Source organism: Mesoplodon densirostris, chromosome 18 (genome assembly GCF_025265405.1).
Source record: "Mesoplodon densirostris isolate mMesDen1 chromosome 18, mMesDen1 primary haplotype, whole genome shotgun sequence".
NCBI lineage: Eukaryota > Metazoa > Chordata > Mammalia > Artiodactyla > Ziphiidae > Mesoplodon > Mesoplodon densirostris.
In genome coordinates this window covers 6,964,326-6,981,175 of record NC_082678.1, presented here as the reverse complement: position 1 = coordinate 6,981,175, position 16,850 = coordinate 6,964,326, and the positions used below count along the sequence as shown (strand labels likewise).

The 16,850-nt window shown below is 57.3% G+C and overlaps 2 protein-coding genes across 2 annotated transcripts in view; one reads left to right on the top strand and one right to left on the bottom strand.

Annotated features, from left to right (window-relative positions):
• The window catches only part of EZH1 (enhancer of zeste 1 polycomb repressive complex 2 subunit), a 32,220-nt gene extending 29,941 nt beyond the window's left edge, over positions 1 to 2,279 (top strand). The window contains exon 20 of the mRNA XM_060082569.1: positions 2,042 to 2,279. Within this exon, the coding sequence (XP_059938552.1) occupies positions 2,042 to 2,048 (7 nt within the window). The 3' untranslated portion in view covers positions 2,049 to 2,279. The remainder of the gene's footprint in view (positions 1 to 2,041) is intronic.
• Positions 293 to 15,569, bottom strand: CNTNAP1 (contactin associated protein 1). The gene is made up of 24 exons (XM_060082565.1): positions 15,370 to 15,569; positions 14,404 to 14,505; positions 14,116 to 14,309; positions 13,519 to 13,666; positions 13,220 to 13,423; positions 12,424 to 12,608; positions 11,663 to 11,806; positions 10,778 to 11,039; positions 9,962 to 10,111; positions 9,532 to 9,703; positions 8,962 to 9,068; positions 8,695 to 8,814; positions 8,144 to 8,347; positions 7,789 to 7,945; positions 7,575 to 7,702; positions 7,091 to 7,276; positions 5,660 to 5,881; positions 5,164 to 5,403; positions 3,905 to 4,258; positions 3,616 to 3,743; positions 3,063 to 3,156; positions 2,626 to 2,871; positions 2,470 to 2,517; positions 293 to 1,634 (listed from the first exon to the last, which is right to left on the bottom strand). Exons 1-24 carry the CDS (start codon positions 15,434 to 15,436, stop codon positions 1,354 to 1,356), a joined length of 4,143 nt encoding a protein of 1,380 aa, XP_059938548.1. The 5' UTR covers positions 15,437 to 15,569; the 3' UTR covers positions 293 to 1,353.
• Positions 15,570 to 16,850: the final 1,281 nt, after the last annotated feature.

The following is a 16,850-nucleotide window of genomic DNA, read 5'->3' as shown; positions in this document are numbered from 1 at the left end:
ACTGTGTGCTTCGGGGTCCAGGGATGGACCCTGGAAGGATCCAGGGATGGTGGTACAGGGGCAGCTCGGGCTGAAGCTGTAGCATTCTGATCTCCGCTTGTCCACAGAGATCTGGGGTTGGGGGAGATCTGGGGTAGGGGGCTGGCAAGAAGCAAGCAGGCTTCCAGTAGGTGATGCAAGGATTTTGAGTGCTCCCCATAGAGTTTCTGGAGCCGTCAGATTAGCTCCCTTAAAATCATCCCACTGTGCCCTAACCACGCCGCCAGCTACCACACACAGACTTAGGCTCTGTCACTCTGCTTTATTAGAACAGCTCCAAGTCTGAGAGCACAGCGTCAGAGTGGAGGCCGGATCAGGCTTGGGTGAATGACCGGCAGACCTCATGAGACTTCCAACACAGGAGAAGCACACTACAGACCGTGGGCACAGCACAGGACAGGACAGTCGATTGATTTTTTCTTTTATATATAAACTGATAATTTAAAAAATTAGAGTAATATATAGAGTTTCTCTAGAGAGAGACTGTGCAACAAAAAATATATATAAAGAATATGACCTCCTGGGCAAACGAAGCAGCATCTCTGAGCGGAGGAAAGAGGGCTCCTCATGCATTGGAGAGGGGGGCCACGCCTTTGGACAGGCACCAAGGCTACTGCATATCTTGGAAGAGGGAGGAAGAGTAGAGGGCTGGCTAGGCAGTGTGTCTGCATTCTTCTCTCTACGTTGCAAGTTTTTTATGGCTTTGGCTAAAGCATGTAAAGCAGTGGAGGTACTAAGGTGCTAAACTGAGGCCTCTCGGTCTCTGTAAAAAACAAAAAACGGGGGTGGGAGACATCAGTGAAGCCCTCCCTAATCCCCAACTGAGTGGAAGCAGATGGAAGATGTTCTGCAGGGGAGGGGGGAGGCTGGGGGGGTATGATTGAGCGGCCTCCTCCGCCCATACCCCGTGCATCCCTGCAATCCCACACATCTGTCCCTGCTGAGATTGAGTATTTGAAGGGAGGCAGGTAATCTCCCCTGCACTCTGTGGTTAATCCCTGGCAGCAGCTGGGACAGGGATGGCAGGAAGAGCCTGTCTTAACCCCATGAGGCTTCTTTGGGGGAGACCAACAACCAGGAGCCTGGGGAAGTGGGGATGGGCAGGGCATTGGTTTAGGCAGTGAGGCTCAGCCCCTCCCTTTGGTCCCATCTGTAGCTCTGCCCACCAAACTTGGCAGGAGGGAAATCCTCTGGATGAGCAGAGCCAGCTAAGAGGGGCCAAATGTCCCTGACGGGGTGGTGGGGGGGGCGGTAGAGGCAGGGATTGGGGAATTCGGAGGAGATGGACTTGGTCCCTGAAGCCCTTCTCCTGATTCATTCAGACCTGGACTCCTCCAGGATCTGGGGTAGGTTTTGGTCCCGGGGGCCAGGGGCTGGGGCCGGAACTTGGGTAGAAGCTGGCGTTGGGGCCGGGGGTGGGGCTGGGGCTTGGGCTTGGGCCGGGCCTGAAGTAGGTAGGGGATGTTTGCTGCCAGGGTGGTAATCGTGAGTGGCCTTGGGCTCATTGGTGTGGTAGGAGCCCTTGTAGCGATGATTTTTCAGATAGAAGAGCACCAACATTCCCACCAGCCCCAGCAGCAAGAAGGCCACCAAAACTGAAAGAGAAAAAAAGGAACAATTCAGGGCAGATCTCTGGGGTTTCACCTATGTACATACACACATGTATGCTTTTGGCCTAAAGCATACGTGTACAAGAGCGTCAGCTGTGTGGCCACGTGAAGCCATTCTTAAGTATCTGGTAGGTCTACATTCCTGGCTCATCCCCTGCCGTCTTCTATTTCTAACGTTCTCTTCCCACATCCCTGGTACCCCAATTTCGCATCTCTCTGGATGTTACTGCACCCCCATCTCCTCATCCCTTAGCTTTAGCCTCACTGTATTTTTTAATTTTCTTATAACAGTTTTATTGAGATATAGTTTACGTACCATAAAATTTACCTTTTTAGAGTGGAGTGAAGCTCCTTTTAATAAACAGTTCCTGCCTAATTCTGGGACCTTTTAGATATTGAACACCTGACTTTGGTGGAACATAAAGACCATGATCCAACAGATAAGCACGTGACTTAAGCTGCTCATCAGGACTTGGAGATTATCTGATCCACAAGGTCATAAAGTCAGATGTGACCAGCAATGGACTACCACTGAGAAGAGATGGTGTATGGGATCAGGCGTTGATGGGCACATCACTGTAAAAGCTTTAGCCCCATTCTGATATGTCATTTCAATTAAAAGTCTGTAGCAGCCTCAAACATTTAAAACTCTCCAACCTGATTATCCTCTACCTTCAGCACAGCCTGTCTCATCCTTCTGGGCACCACCATGCCCCTAGTGTCTTCACCACCCCTCAGCCCTGAGGCTACGGGGCAGGGGGGCAACGCCGACAGCCAGAGGGTAGAATGAGGAGGTCAGGGTAGTGACTGTGCTACTCACAGCCCAGAAGTATGGCAACCCATCCGTCGTCGTGGTAGTATGGGAAGTCTGCAAAAGGGAAAGCACCAGGTAGGAGAAGCCGCCTCCAGGTCGAGAACCATTTCCTTTCCCTGTTGTCCCTCTCTTCCCTTCCTTTACTGTGTCCCAGGGATGTACCTGGGGGCAGATACCAGGGGTCCAGCTCAGGTGGCACCTCTGAGACGAGACGTGGCATGGCTCCGCAGTTAGACTCAGACAGTTCTCCCTGAACGCGAAGGGCCTCAGCCAGCTCCGAGGTCATGGGTCGAGGTGTTCGGAAGTGGCTCTTGAGGGGGGCCACGTTGTTGAATCGGACACCAGACAGGCAGCCCGAGAAACCTGGTGTGTTGTAGCGCTGGATCTCCGGGTCAATCACTCCCGTCTCTGAGGGAGAGGCAGCCCAGAAAGAAACGGGCTTGGACCACCAGTAGCCCTGCCCCCTCTCACCATCGCTAGGTTCCCACTCTTTATCAGCACCTTCAATGCCACTCCCCCGCCCCTTCACTCTCCCCTCTGGGCTCCAGGGACTTCACCCACAGCTCCTTACCCAAAACGCCCTCTCAGCCCCAGCTTACCCATAACGCGCCCCAGATACAAGGCCTTGGGTGAGTCCAGCTGGCTGTCCACCAACAGGGAGAACTTCTGTTCTGTCAGGGGGAAGTAGTCCACCTGAGTGGGGAAGGGAAAGGAGATGAGGGAGGGAGAACTGGGGGCACACGTAGCCCAGACCAGGCCGGAACTCTCCTCTCCCAGTTGGTGGTGAGTCCTAGCTCAGTCCCAGGTGGGCAACCCCTGGACCCAGACATAGGATTTGGTATTAAAAACCCAACAACCTGGTCTGGAGCCCTGTCTTCGCAGCTTACGGTGGTTTGACTTGGGGAACACCACTTTACTGTCTGAGCCCCTTTAGTGATTTGTCAAACGAAGATAAGAAGAAGAGCTGCCTACCTGAACTACCCCACAGAGCGGTTGTGAGGTCCCATGGGATAACACACATGACCATCCTCTGTACATTGGAACGTGCTCTACAAATGCTAAACGTTTGGCATTTCCCACTGCTGCAACCTAGATGGCGAGGTGGTGGTCTGAACCGGCCCGCCTCCCTTGGCCCCCTCCCCCTGCACACACCTGGATGAAGAGGTTGCGGTAGACCCGGGTGAGGTTGACGCTGTGGGGCTGGCCGTCAGTCACAGGGCGGGTGGTTAGTTGGTACACGTAGGGACTGGTGCCCAGCTGATAGCGCAGCTGCAGGGTCCCTGTAGGGTGGGGAGGAGGAAGAGGGGGGTCTCCTCTCAGCTCCCAAAGTCCCCATCTTGTAAGAGCCCTTGAGTCCTTGTACTGGTCAATCGATAGTTACGAGAGTGGAGGGCACCCGGAGGCAGCTGGAATTGAGGGCGAGCGCCTCGGGGGGGCTTACCGTCTTCCTTGATGAGCACAGCCATGTAGTCACGCACAAAGGAGCTGACGTAGAGCAGGACGGCGGGGGCGGAGTGGGTGCTGAAGCTGAAGGACACCTCCTCTCCGGTGACATTATAGACGGGTCCACGGTAGCCCGGCACCGGCCGGCCAGGCCGCGGGTAGTCAGGCAGGCGGTACCCAGGGCCGTGGTAGCCGGGCGCGTAGCCAGGAGTGTCGTAACCGGGGATGTAGCCGGGCTCGTAGCCCGGCACTGGCCGGCTCAGCATGTGGGAGAACTCGCGGGCTGCGGAGCGCAGCGCTGACTGGAGGTTATAGCGCATCCAGGTGCCCGGCTCAAAGAAACCGCCAATGTCTGAAGGCAGAGGTAGTGAGGTCAGGGCCCCCGTTCCCACATTCAGACGCTGTATGTGTCATCCACACACACCCTCTGGCACGTGTCCCCAGTTTCAGCCACCGCCACAACCTGTCTCCATTCACCTTTAGGTCCTCTGGCACCCCTGTGTCATGGAATGGAATCTTAAAATCATGGGAAATGTACAAGATCATCTAATCCAACCCCTGCGTTTTACAGCTGGGGAAAGTGAGGCTCAGAAATGGGTAGCTACTTGCCTAGGGATACACAGTAAGTGGACAGTCAAGATTAGAATCGAGATACCATAAGCCCATCTGGTACACCTGCCACTACTCACACTTCCGAACCAAACCCAGAGGTCTTCTGTCAGTCCCTTAGTCCCTGTATCTCCCTACCTCACCAGACTTCTCCCACCAGTGACCTCCCTGCTCACTCATCCCCCTAGACCAGCCTTCGGGAGGCTGCAGTCTGGGTATATGTGCAGAATCTTGCTATGGTGAATGTCAAGGCTTGCCTTAACCCAAGAACCAGGTTGTAGACGTGTTTTAGGAGAGAAGCGATTGTCAAATAGGAAACGGCATAGGAGGGCATCGTGCAGCCTGAGGGGGATACGCTTGCAAGTGGGGTGACCTGTGTTCCCTTGGTGACAGTGGGAAGATGGGGAAGTTACTTGCTTCTTGCTTTTGATCTTTTTAGTGCCAGCTAGCTGTGCCATCCCTTCCTGGCCCCACTTTATGCCTTTGGAGTCACCCAACATCTTCAACTGCCTGACTGCCCCAGCTCAGAGCTCAGGAGCCCAGGACGACCACAGTTTTCCCTGATGCTGACTTTGTGCCCTCCTTCCTTTCCTGCCCTCCCTACATCCCGTCAGGGCTCCCTGTCCTCCCATAACCAGCAGCACTAACCGTGGTTGCAATATGGCCCATCAAAAGCCGTGAGGTCACAGTCACAGGTGTAGTAGCTGTAGCGCTCCACGCAGCGGCCTCCATGGAAACAGGGGAACCGGGGGTGGGCGCAGTGGCCCGTGCAGTTGGGTGAGGTACCCTCAGAGGCATTGGCACGGCCCTCCAGGTTCAGAGTCACTCCGTTCAGACGCATAGCCCTCAAGCAACCCACGAAGGGCCGCCTCTTAAGCTCCGCAGATCCTGGGGAAGGTGGGCAGGTCAAGAAATGGGTGTAGAGCCAGAGACAGGGATAAGCACTGGGGTTCGGAGGGGAGCCAAGGGGGCTAGAAGAACAGAATAGACGCCAGGGACCGGAGAGGAAAGGTGGGCCTTTGGCTCACTCTGCGGTCGAGGGGATCGGGACCTACGACACAGGGTTCCTGGAAACAAGGAGAGTGGCCTCGAGAGCGGGGGAAGGTGTCAGAGGCTTCAGACCTGCCCCTGGGTTGCTGCTCACCGACATAGAGGGGCTGGTCGTACTCCAGCCAGATGTAGGTCTGCAGGGGCATCGGCCGCAGCACCCAAGGCCGGTGATCCACGCGGAGCCGGGCCTGCTTTACATTGATTTCAGCCCGGACCAGGTGCCACTCGTCATCGTTGAACTCAAAGTCATCTGAGTGCACTGTCAGGTTCTCATCCCCATTCCCCACGTCGAAGGCGAAGACCACATCCCGGGATGCTGGACAACGTTGGGGGTTAGGGGGAGAGGACTCAGACCTCCAAGATCCCTCACAGGTTCACCTGATACAACCCCTCTTCTTCACCCTTTGGAGCTCCTTGAATGTCCCTCCAATCTGTCTACAGCCTGGGACAAAACCCATAAACTGCTTAAAACCTCACACCCCGGACTTCCCTGGTGGCGCGGTGGTTAAGAATCCGCCTGCCAATGCAGGGCACACGGGTTCAAGCCCTGGTCTGGGAAGACCCCACATGCCGCGGAGCAACTAAGCCCGTGCGCCACAACTACTGAGCCTGCGCTCTAGAGCCCACGAGCCACAACTCCTGAGCCCACGTGCCACAGCTCCTGAAGCCCGCGCTCCTAGAGCCCGTGCTCCACAACAAAGAGAAGCCCCCGCAATGAGAAGCCCGTGCACCGCAACGAAGAGCAGACCGCGCTCGCCGCAACTAGAGAAAGCCCACTCGCAGCAACGAAGACCCAACGCAGCCAAAAATAAATAAATGTATAAAAAAAGAAAAAAACCTCATATCCCTGGTCTCTCCCAGATTCCCAGATCCCTGGAGCCAGCTTCTCAGCCCCACTTCTCAGGTTAGAAGCATAGCTCATCAGGTAGAAGACCCCCCCGCCACCAGGAGTCCAGCTTCCTTACAAGTCAGGGACCTAAGGCCCAGAGAGGCTAAGTGGGCGCTCAAGGTCACGAAGCCAGCTGTCAAGACAGAGCTGGGGGACTTCCTGGTGGCGCAGCACTTGAGAGTCCGCCTGCCAATGCAGGGGGCGCGGGTTCGATCCCCGGTCCGGGAAGATCCCACATGCCGCGGAGCAACTAAGCCCGTGCGCCACAACTACTGAGTCTGTGCTCTAGAGCCCACGAGCCACAACTACTGAAGCCCACACGCCCAGAGCCCATGCTCCACAACGAGAAGCCACCGCAATGAGAAGCCTGCGTACCACAACGAAGAGTAGCCCCCGCTCTCTGCAACTAGAGAAAGCCCACACAGCAACGAAGACCCAATGCAGCAAAAAAATAAATAAATAAATAAATTTATATTAAAAAAAAAAAGACAGCTGGGTGTAGAAGCCAGCGCCCTCTGAAGCCCTTTCCATGCTGCCTCGCAGAGGGGCATCTTACCCCTTGTCCCTTGTCCCAGCCTCCACCCACCCCACACCTCCCCAGGGATCTTCACCCCCCGGCAACGTCTGCCTGCTCACTGTTGAGTTCCACCCGCACGTAAGGTCTGCGCCACTGGCAGTAAGGGCCCCCTGTGTTCTCTAGGAAGACTCCTGAGGGAGCCGAGGTCCGGAAGTAGAAGGAGACATCAAGGCTGTGGTTGGCCTGGATTGGGGGAAAGCGCAGCGCAGCCCCAGTGTGGAAGGCGATGGTGTTCCAGGAATTTCCTGCAAAACCAGATGGAGGAAGGCCTTGTCAGCGAGGTAGGAGGGGAGAGGAGTAAAGGCAGCCTCAGGGCGGGGGGAGACGGGGCAAAAGGGGACAGCTAGGGGTCCCCAGGGAAACCTAAGGCGTGTAATGAAAGAGAGGAAGGTGCCGAGGAACAACACGGGTGTGGGCATATCACACCAGGAGCTGGGGTGTCTGCCAGTGTGTCCCAGAGACCCCCAGTGGATCAGGTAGCCTAGATTTTGGAAACTGGAGAGCTGACCCTGGGAGGGTACACCAGAAGGGTCTGTCACTCACGATCACCATAGCAGCGCAGAGGCCTCAGGAAGAACTGGGCCTCAGAATTGGAACGGTTCGTGTCCCCCACCACCACCTGAGTGACAGGCAAATGGTCCACAAAAGTCAGCAGGCCCTTGTCGGTTCTCCTGTCGGGGACAGGATGTGGTGGCTCAGCCTCTGCCGCTCAGCTGTCCCTGGCGTCCTGAAAGCCCTGTCCCTTTGCCCCCCTTACCACTGGGGCTGGTCGGCATCACAGTTACAGTGCAGAGCGGGGTCCACACAGCTCCGGTCCAGACCACAGGCACAGCGCTGAATGCCGGGCTGCGAGCCACCCCAGTAGAAGTGCTGCTCCTCGTTTCGGCCAATCCAGAAGCTATAGGGGTAGCCTCCTGGGGAAGAGGTGCAGGCAGTTTCCAGGCCCTGCCCTCCATTAGCCTCTGGGCTCCTCTCTCACCCTTCCAACCAGCCCAGACCCTTTCTTGAATCGTGTAGCCCAGGGCTCCCTTGAACCCTCTAATCCTCTTCTCCCAGACCCCACTGGTCTCTCCTCCAGCTCTCCACCTTGCCCTCCCCACCCCCGCCCTAACCTGCAGTGTTGAGCAGCCGGGAGTTGTAGCAGGAGAACTCAATCCACTGTTCACAGTGCTGGGAAGCATTGGCCAGGGCACTGACTTCCTCCCAGGATGCATTCCAATACTGGACGGCCCCGAGGAATGGCCGCTCCATGCTAGAACCTGTCACCCGGGTTGTCCACAGCCTGTCATGCCTCACAACTGTCCACGCCCGGTTCTCTGGGGGAGGGGATGAAGCAGAGCTGTGGCTGTGGCATTCGCTGCCCATCTCCCTGCCCCGCCCCCAGCACCACTACTGCAATCCAGAGCCAAGAAACGGGGCCAGCAGCTCCATTTCAGCCCAGCTCTAGGCCCCCAACGTCATAGGCTGGAGATGAGACAGCTGGAATGGATCAGGAAGCTGGAATCTACCTGCGAGGCTAGATTACAAATCCCTGAGTGTCCCCTTCCCCCTTCTGTGCTCCTTTACCCCCACCACCATTTAATCTTACTGGCCCCTGTCCACCCTTCCGTCCTCCGGCATTGCCTTGTCAGCTGCCCCTCCACCACCCATCAGAGCCACTTACCTCGGATATCACAGTACACTACAAATGGCTTCAGGGGGCCACTCCCATCAGGATCAATGGTGAAGTTGCCAGAAGTTTTCCCACTGAGCCGATAAGCCTCACAGGATTCTTTATACAAAGCTGGTTGGTGGTGAGGTGGGGGAAAGGCAATTATAGAGTCAGGGGGCTAAGGAGGGCCAGCTCTACCATCTCTAGCAGCCTCATGATTGCCAGAAACCTCCTGACCTCCCCTGTCTCTGACTCTCCCCCATACCCAAGCTGGCTTACGTTGGTGGCAGGTCTCCCCCTTGTAGCCTGTCAGTTCACAATAGCAGATGAAGTCATCCCAAGACTGGTAGCAGCGTCCGTCATGCTCACACATATTAGGGCTGCACCTAGGTGAGGGGGTCAGCACCGAGGGAAGGAGCCTTATGGGGAGCTTGAGAGTAGGGTCTGATCCTTACAAGCTTCACTCCCAGCTCCTGGGAGCACCAAAACCCAGTGTGAAACATACTCCACCTAACAAGCTTAAATGCTGGGGCATTAGGCAGGCCTCAGGGCTCAAGTACTACTGTTTCCCCTTCCCCGGAGGAATAAATAATGCCTTACTTCCCCCACCCCCCAAATAAAACCCTCGAGGACCAAAAACAGATGCTTCATTTCCATTCTGAGCATGTGTCACTTTAAGGGAAGAAATAGGAGGTGAGAGGTCAAGGAGGAATCATCCCCAGGTAGGAGACTTAGGAGCTAGGACCAGGAGAAGGGAGATCATTGAGGAAGGCCATTCTCATCATTGGGAGACCATGGAAGAGGGCTTTGGGGGGGTCACCTCTTGTAGGGAGAGGGGCGTCTGGATACCTATCAGTGATGCCACATGTGTCAAAGAGGACCTCAGCATAGTATCCAAGCCGCCGGCCCTCCACCAGAGTCAGGTTGACCAGTTGACCATCCACCTTGAGCAGCTCCATGCAGCCATGGAACGCCGTCTGGTTGGAGTGGCAGCCCCATCGACTGGCTGGCTTGGGACAACCTGGAGCAACCACCCCTGTGAGGCCCTCCCCAGGGGAGACTCCAGCGACCCTCCCCCAGGGAGATGCCAAGGGAGAGCCAGACATGAAGGAAGGAAGGGGGCTAGTAGACAATGACAGTGACCTTCCAGTCCCCAAGGCCCCAGAGGGACAAGAGGGATTTACTGCTACAAAACTCTCCACGTAGCCCTGTCTGGGTGGACTTAGATGGGGCCTTCCCACCCAGAGGCAGGGGTCTAGCCAGGTCGGCCTCCACTTACCTCCAAAGAAGTATGAGGTTCCTGTACGGATCAGCAGTGGGTATGAGACCCTGACCTCCGCCCCCTCCACGTCATCAATGCTGATGACCGCGTGGTTTTCCTGCGCCACGAAATTCACCTCGTGCCAAAAGCCGTCATTCAGGCGGAACCCTGGACAGGACAGGAGGATGGTGGGGGGGGGGGGGCACCACGTTCTAGAAGAGTACCTAGGGGCTTCCCTGGTGGCGCAGTGGTTGAGAGTCCGCCTGCCGATGCAGGGGACACGGGTTCGTGCCCCGGTCCGGGAAGATCCCACATGCCGCGGAGCGGCTGGGCCCGTGAGCCATGGCCGCTGAGCCTGCGCGTCCGGAGCCTGTGCTCCGCAACGGGAGAGGCCACAACAGTGAGAGGCCCGCGTACCGCAAAAAAAAAAAAAAGAAGAGTACCTGGAGCGGGGAGGCAGTAACCCCAGTCTGTGTCCTAACGGTAGCCTCTGTGCCTCCCATTTGTACACTTATCAACCTGAGTGGTGACATCTCTGAATGTCTCTCTTCACTGTGTGGAACCCCGGTGGCTGACACAAAAGTCATAACCGAATGACACCTCCAGAGACCCTCCGGAACTGGAGAGTACCAGGATTCTCCGCCTTCCCGCTTCTCCTGGCGCCCGTAGCTCCTCAGATCTGCCCCGCCCTCCGACTCCCAGCAGCCTCCATCCACTCCCACCCTTTCCCAGGGCCTCTCCCGTGTACAAAGGCTTCAGTCCAGGCCTACAAACTCCTCTGCTCTTTGCCCTCCTCTGGCCTCCCTGTGCCTCCCGCTTCCCTCCACCCCTCACCAGCCGCAAACTGCAGTTTCTTTCGGCCGGTCTGCACGATGGACACGTTGACCTGCCCTTCGCTGAGCATCAGCTCCACGTGGCCCAGCCCATCCCCCAGGCGGGAGAAAAGTAGCAGCCCGGTGAGATCCCAGGTACGGAAGCGAAAAGAGACTGCGAGGCGGCCTCGGCGAGGGAAGCCAGGCACTTGCACGAAGTTGTGAGGACCTCCAAAGTTGATGGGGTGAGGAACCGGGTCCAGGCAACGGAATGCCACCTTACCCTAGGGACGAAAGTGAGGATCCATCAGCACCCGAGCCGATGCCCCGCCCCACCTCTGTGGGGAGTGAGGTTCCCTGGGTGCACCTCCCCAACTCCCCCAGAAACGTGTCCAGCTGTGGAGGAGGTCTCCAGCCACCAAGTCGGCCTGCAGGACTCTATCCTGATCTACATCGTCTCCAGGGGCGACCGCTCCTTCACTTCCTTCCAGCGTGGAGAGGCAATTTCCCGCCTGCTTCCCGGCAGCAGTGCCTGATTACGCTCCTGAGTTCAGGTGGGGGGAGCACCCACACCCACACACCGAAACAGCCCTGGGTTCAAGTCCCCCCTCAGCCCCTGCGCAGCTGTGTGACCCCTGGTGGTGCCACTCAGGGTCGCTACCCCTTATTTTCCTCAGTTATAATTGAGGAGATGCTTAGACCGGACCACAGCTTTTAACTGGGGGGTTGGGGGCTGGCCTTTTGCGCTTCCTGTGAGTCAGTGATGACACCATCACCCCCACTTGAGCATCTGGCTGGGGAGAGGGGTCCTCGGCTTCTACACGATTCGCAGGACCTCTTCCCACTCCACCTCTTGGTTCCAAGCGGCTCTGACGCCCCGTCCTCCCAGATCCCCCTGCCCACTGGCCTCGAAGGTGATCCGTGAATGGCGCCGCACGGCCAGGTCCGCGATGTTGACTCGGTTGAAGATCACGTTTTCCATGCAGCCGCGGAAATTATGCCGATAGGCAAGGTTCTTCTGCGCGGCGCCCACCAGACCCCCGATGAACATCTGCGGGCGGAGTGAGGAGTGAGGACACTACAAATGGCTTCAGGGGGGCCACTCCCATCAGGATCAATGGTGAAGTTTCCAGAAGTTTTCCCACTGAGCCGACAAGCGACAAGCGCGGCAGCCGCGCTGCCTTTCTCGCGCTCCCCCGCCGTACACTTTCCCACGCTCCAGGCAGATGGAGTTTTATAAGACTTCAGACACACATTGCCCCAGTATCAGTATTGAAGCTGGAAGCTCGCTGGGCCTCCCCAGGCTTGGGTTCTAGCCCTGACTCCACCACAAATTGGCGGCATGCCCTTAGGTAAGTCAATGAACCTGTCTGGGATTCTTTATCTGCAGATCAGGGCCTGAAGGGGGCAATTGTCTCATCTTGCCTGATCCCCCAAATCCAGGTTTCCAGACTCCATCTCAGTAGTTCTGGGGTGGAGCCCGGGAATCTGCATGCTAATAGCAGCAGCAACAACAAAAACCCAGGCCTTTCTGGGAGTTTGCCAAGAGCTGCTAGCGTGTACAGACACCCGAAAGCAGAGTCCTGCCTCTGGGAGAGAAAAGTGCTGTCCCCCACCGGCCCACCCAGCATCCCAGTTAACCAAATGGCTCCTCCCCTCTCCGCTCACCTCCGAGTCCAGGTTCAGTCTCTCGAAGTCACCGTTGAGCACGAAGCGCTGCTCGTAGCCGTCCAGAGTGAGATTTGCTTCGCGGCCAAATCGGTCCACACGTACGTAATGCCAGTGCTGGTCATTGAGGACGCCCCCAGCGCTTACGGTTGTGTGACCGGGCCTTGGCTGGATGGGGCTGCTGCCTGAGGGTAGGGTGGGGTGGGGTCAGACCTGGAACCTGGAAAACCCAAGCGAGCCCTACTGCCCAGCTAGCCCCCAGGCAGAGCAGCAGCCGGCAGCACAGAAGAGGAACTGCCCAGGGCCCAGGGCAGCCAGGGAGGGTGGGCATACAGAGATTGGACCACCCTCAGCCTGGGATGGAGCAGTGGCCATTGGCAAGTGTGGACTTAGAGTGAGCCATTCAACCTCTCTGAGCCTCTGTTTTCCTATCAGTAAAACTTGAGGCACGAGAGTTGCTTCTACCTTATCACGTGGATATTACGAAAAGCCATTGAGATACAAAATAATAACGCTTTAGGCGCGTGTGTATACGTATATACAACGTTTTTGCAATGAGGAAGCAGACTGGGGAAGTGCTTGTCCCGCTGGTAGGTGGTACAGCTGAGACTGGAATCCGCTTCTCCTGATCCCAAGTCCAGTGTTTTGCTAGCACCAAATTTTACACGAAAAAGATGGGTTGGTCCAAACACTAAGGAAGGGAAGGATAAGAAGTGGGGCGCGGCTTCGCGGAGGAGGTGCAACAAAAGACGTGGGAGGAGAGCCTCAGGCTTTGCGGCGGGATCTCTGAGCTCACCCAGGCTCATGTGCAGCAGCAAGTGTGCCCCCTGCAGCTCGAGTGTCACGTAGTCGCCCTGGGCGCCCTCGGCGTGCAACAGGAGCCCGTCCTTCTCTTCGGTCTTGAAGCTAAAGGCGAACACGTCCCACAGACTCCGGCTGACTCCTCGCGGGAAGCGGTAGGAGATGGCATCATCGCCATCGAAATAGAGCACGTCGGACTCTGCGCGAGGGGCAGTAGGTGGGTTGGGGACCGGGGAGACTCTGTGTCTCCTGGGCACCGCCCCCCCTACCCCGCCCACGACCTCACACCCTTACTGTAAGGGCAGCCGTAGAGGCCAAGCCTCAGGCCGATCTTGCCGCGCGGGTTCCAAGCCAAGGGCACGATGCGGATGTAGCGCGCCGTGAAGTGGTAGTGCAGGTCGTGGCGAACCACCGCCGACTCGTTCACGTTACCGAAGAAGGTCTGAGGGGCAAGGGAAGAGGAGTGACCACGTCCCCACCCTCTGCTTCTTTCTCCACAGCCTCCCAGTCCACAGTTGTCGCATCTAGCCAATCTCCACTTCTGGAAGGCAAACACTCCTTATCTCCCCTGCCTTCATGGCTTTACACAAACACAGTTTCCCTAGCCTAGAGCGTCCCATTATATCCTCAAAGGTCAACTCAGATGTCACCACCTTCATGAAACTCTCCCAGATTTTACCCTGAAGTATGTTAAACCCTGTCACTGGGAATATCTTGCACACATGGGGAGGCGACAGTCCCTCTGGACTGAGTCCTTGGGGAGGAAGTCCCTGCTCCTCATCTGTGCCCTCACCACCGCCTCCTGCCCTTCCCCCAAGATTGTGCCCAGCCCAGCCCAGTTCACAGAGCTGAAAAGGTTCCCCAAGCGTGTGCGCAGGGAGCCTGGAGTACCGCGTTGTGCCCTCGCTGATAGAACGGTGTCCAGCTGTCCACTCGGTCGCCATAGAGCAGCATGTAATGTGTGACCCAGTCCCAAGAGTTAAAGGAGCCCTGCGTGGCCACAGCCCGGATCCGGTGCTTCTTCATTAGGTCGATCTGGAGCCAGGGATTTGGGTCCCCAATCCGGGGAGACCATCCGCTTATGCCTATAGAAGGGGCAAGGCCTTTCACCACTGGCTCCCCATTTGCCTCCAGCCCTCCAGAGTCCCCCACCCCACCATGGGGCGCCACCACGCTCACCGTGCAGCCGGGCAAAACGGGGCGCAGTGAAGAGCCCATAGTAGGAGGAGGCGCCCAGGGAGCGTGCATACAGGGGCCCAACCAGCTCCTCGTCACAGCCGTCTGGGTTGGGGGAACAGACATGTTGATCAGGGTGGCCCCACCCAGTCTTCCCAAAGGCCCAGCACACTGAGCAACCGGAGCTCGCTCTTCTCTCTCCCCCATTGCAGACCCAGCCCTAACTTAAACCATCTACTCAACCTAGTCTGCAGCAACAGCTGCACACTTCGGGGAGGCTGCCTTCTTCTTCTGAAAGAACCCGTAGGCCAGACCCTGCCTAGTACCAGCTGGGGTTCAGTACACCCGCAAACACAATCCCAAACCTCAGCATCTTTAGAACCTGAGTCACCCCAAGATACCAATCCAGCCCCAGCCTTAGCCTCAATCCCAGTCAGCAGCACCCACAGACCTGCACCAACCCCAAATCCAGGCCTTGGTCCCAACCCCAGCCAGTCCAAGCACCATCACCAGTTCCACGTGCAACCTTAGCATCATAAAGGGTCACCAAATCCCAACCCCCAAATCCAGCCCCAGCCTCAGTCCCAAACCCTGGTCCCTGGGCCAGCTCCAAGCCCAGCCCCAGCCCCAGCCTCTGGCAAAACCTTAACCCTAGCGGGGTCACTGGCACCACCCTTATTCCCAACCCTCAAACCCAGGCACTAGCTCCCGCTTGGATCCCAGTCCCAAATCCCCGCCCGGGCCGACTCTATCTTCAGCTCTGAGCCCAGCCCCATCGCCGGGCGCGCGCGCCAGCCTCGGAGCTGCATTGCGGAGCGCCGGGGAGAGGCAGGAAAGGATGAAAGCGCATGAGCGCGCGCCGGCCGGGAAGGGACCCGCGACCACCCAGCCGCAATGCGGTGCGGGACCCGCCCTGCAGACCTTAGACTCCCAGGCCCAACCCCGCCTGCCTGCGAGCCCCGCACTCACAGTAGCCCCAGCCCCGGGCTCCCGAGACCGCGGCGAGCAGGATGCAGAAGAGCCGGAGACGCATCATGCAGGGCTGACGGATCCCGGCGGCCGCCTCCCAGTGCCCGTCTCCGGCTAGGGCTCCAGTTCCAGCTCGGGCTTTCCTCCTGGGGTTCGCAGCGGATGGCTATCTCTCCCCCTTACCCACCCCTCCCTCTTTCCTCTCTCCCCCAACCCTTCTCCCTTGTCTCCCTCTGTGCTGTTCCTGGTTCTCCGCTGTTCTCGCCTCTCCTTCCACCCTCTCTCTTCTCACCTCCCCCCTCCCCCAGCCTCTCTCTCCTGGCAAGCGCCGCTTTCCCGGACCCCGCGCAAGCGCGCGCCTCAGCCCTACTGCGAATGGGCGGGGGTAGAGAGCCTCCCGTCGCCGGGAAATACCCTGAATAACCCGAGACCGACAGGGACTGTGGCCGCAGGGATGGGGGAAGGGAGGCTAGGGCCGGTTAGGGGGTCCTGAAAAATCCAAGAAAAGGGAGATGGAAGAGGAGGGTGCTTGGAGATGGGGAGAAGAATAAGTAAAAGAATCTAACATTTTCTGACAGCAAATTATGCTCCAGGCCCCGGTGCTAGGCACCCTCAGCACCCTGTGAATTCTGCATTTTTACCTCACTCCACTTTGCAGATGAAAAAACCTGAGGCTCAGAGAGGTCAGAAAACCTACTTAAGATCACACAGGTGGCTAGCAAACGATGATATTACAAAACCCATTCTTTTTCTACTGGCACGGTAAAGAGAAATTATTTTTTAGGACGTAGAATAGGAAAGTTAGGTAAAGAGGGCCCACAGACCCTAATCCCCACCGCCCTCTTGGCCCTTCTCCCCGCCCCTTCCTTCCTGTCCCACTAGTTTAACTTCTGTCCCCAGTGGCTTTACCTCAGAAACCCGAGTAGCCAGAGATGGGGACTGAGCCCGCAAAGCAGGTGGGAGTGGGGGCAGGGGGGTAACGGTTACAGAGAGGGAGGGTAAGGTGAAGGGATGGGATTCCCTACCTAGCACCAGGCCTCTGCCATGCTATGACCTACCTAGGATGCCTGGAGGCCTCTGGGACCAGGGGCCCTCCAGATAGATCGGGCTGGTAATGAGACGCTGGGGTTGGGGGACGGGACTGGGGTTGAGAGGGAGGATGAGCTGAACCTAGAGATCTAAGGTCCCAACTGAGCCCAGAAAACCTGAGCTCCAACCCTTACGACCCCCTTGTCATGAGTAGTTCAGTGCACCTGTACTGGAGGCTAAGAGGTGGGGGTGAGAAGGGGGGAAGGGAAAGGAGACATAGAAAACCTCTCCAGACCAAGCAAGGAGTCCAGGGACCAGGTCTCAGGCAAAGTCTGCATGTGGGTGTTCTTCCAGGAGAGGGCGCTGCAGAGGAACTGAAGCGCTAAGATTTATTAACAGTACAGACCCCTGGCCTATGGAGAGCACAGATGCTTCACATTCATTATCTTCCT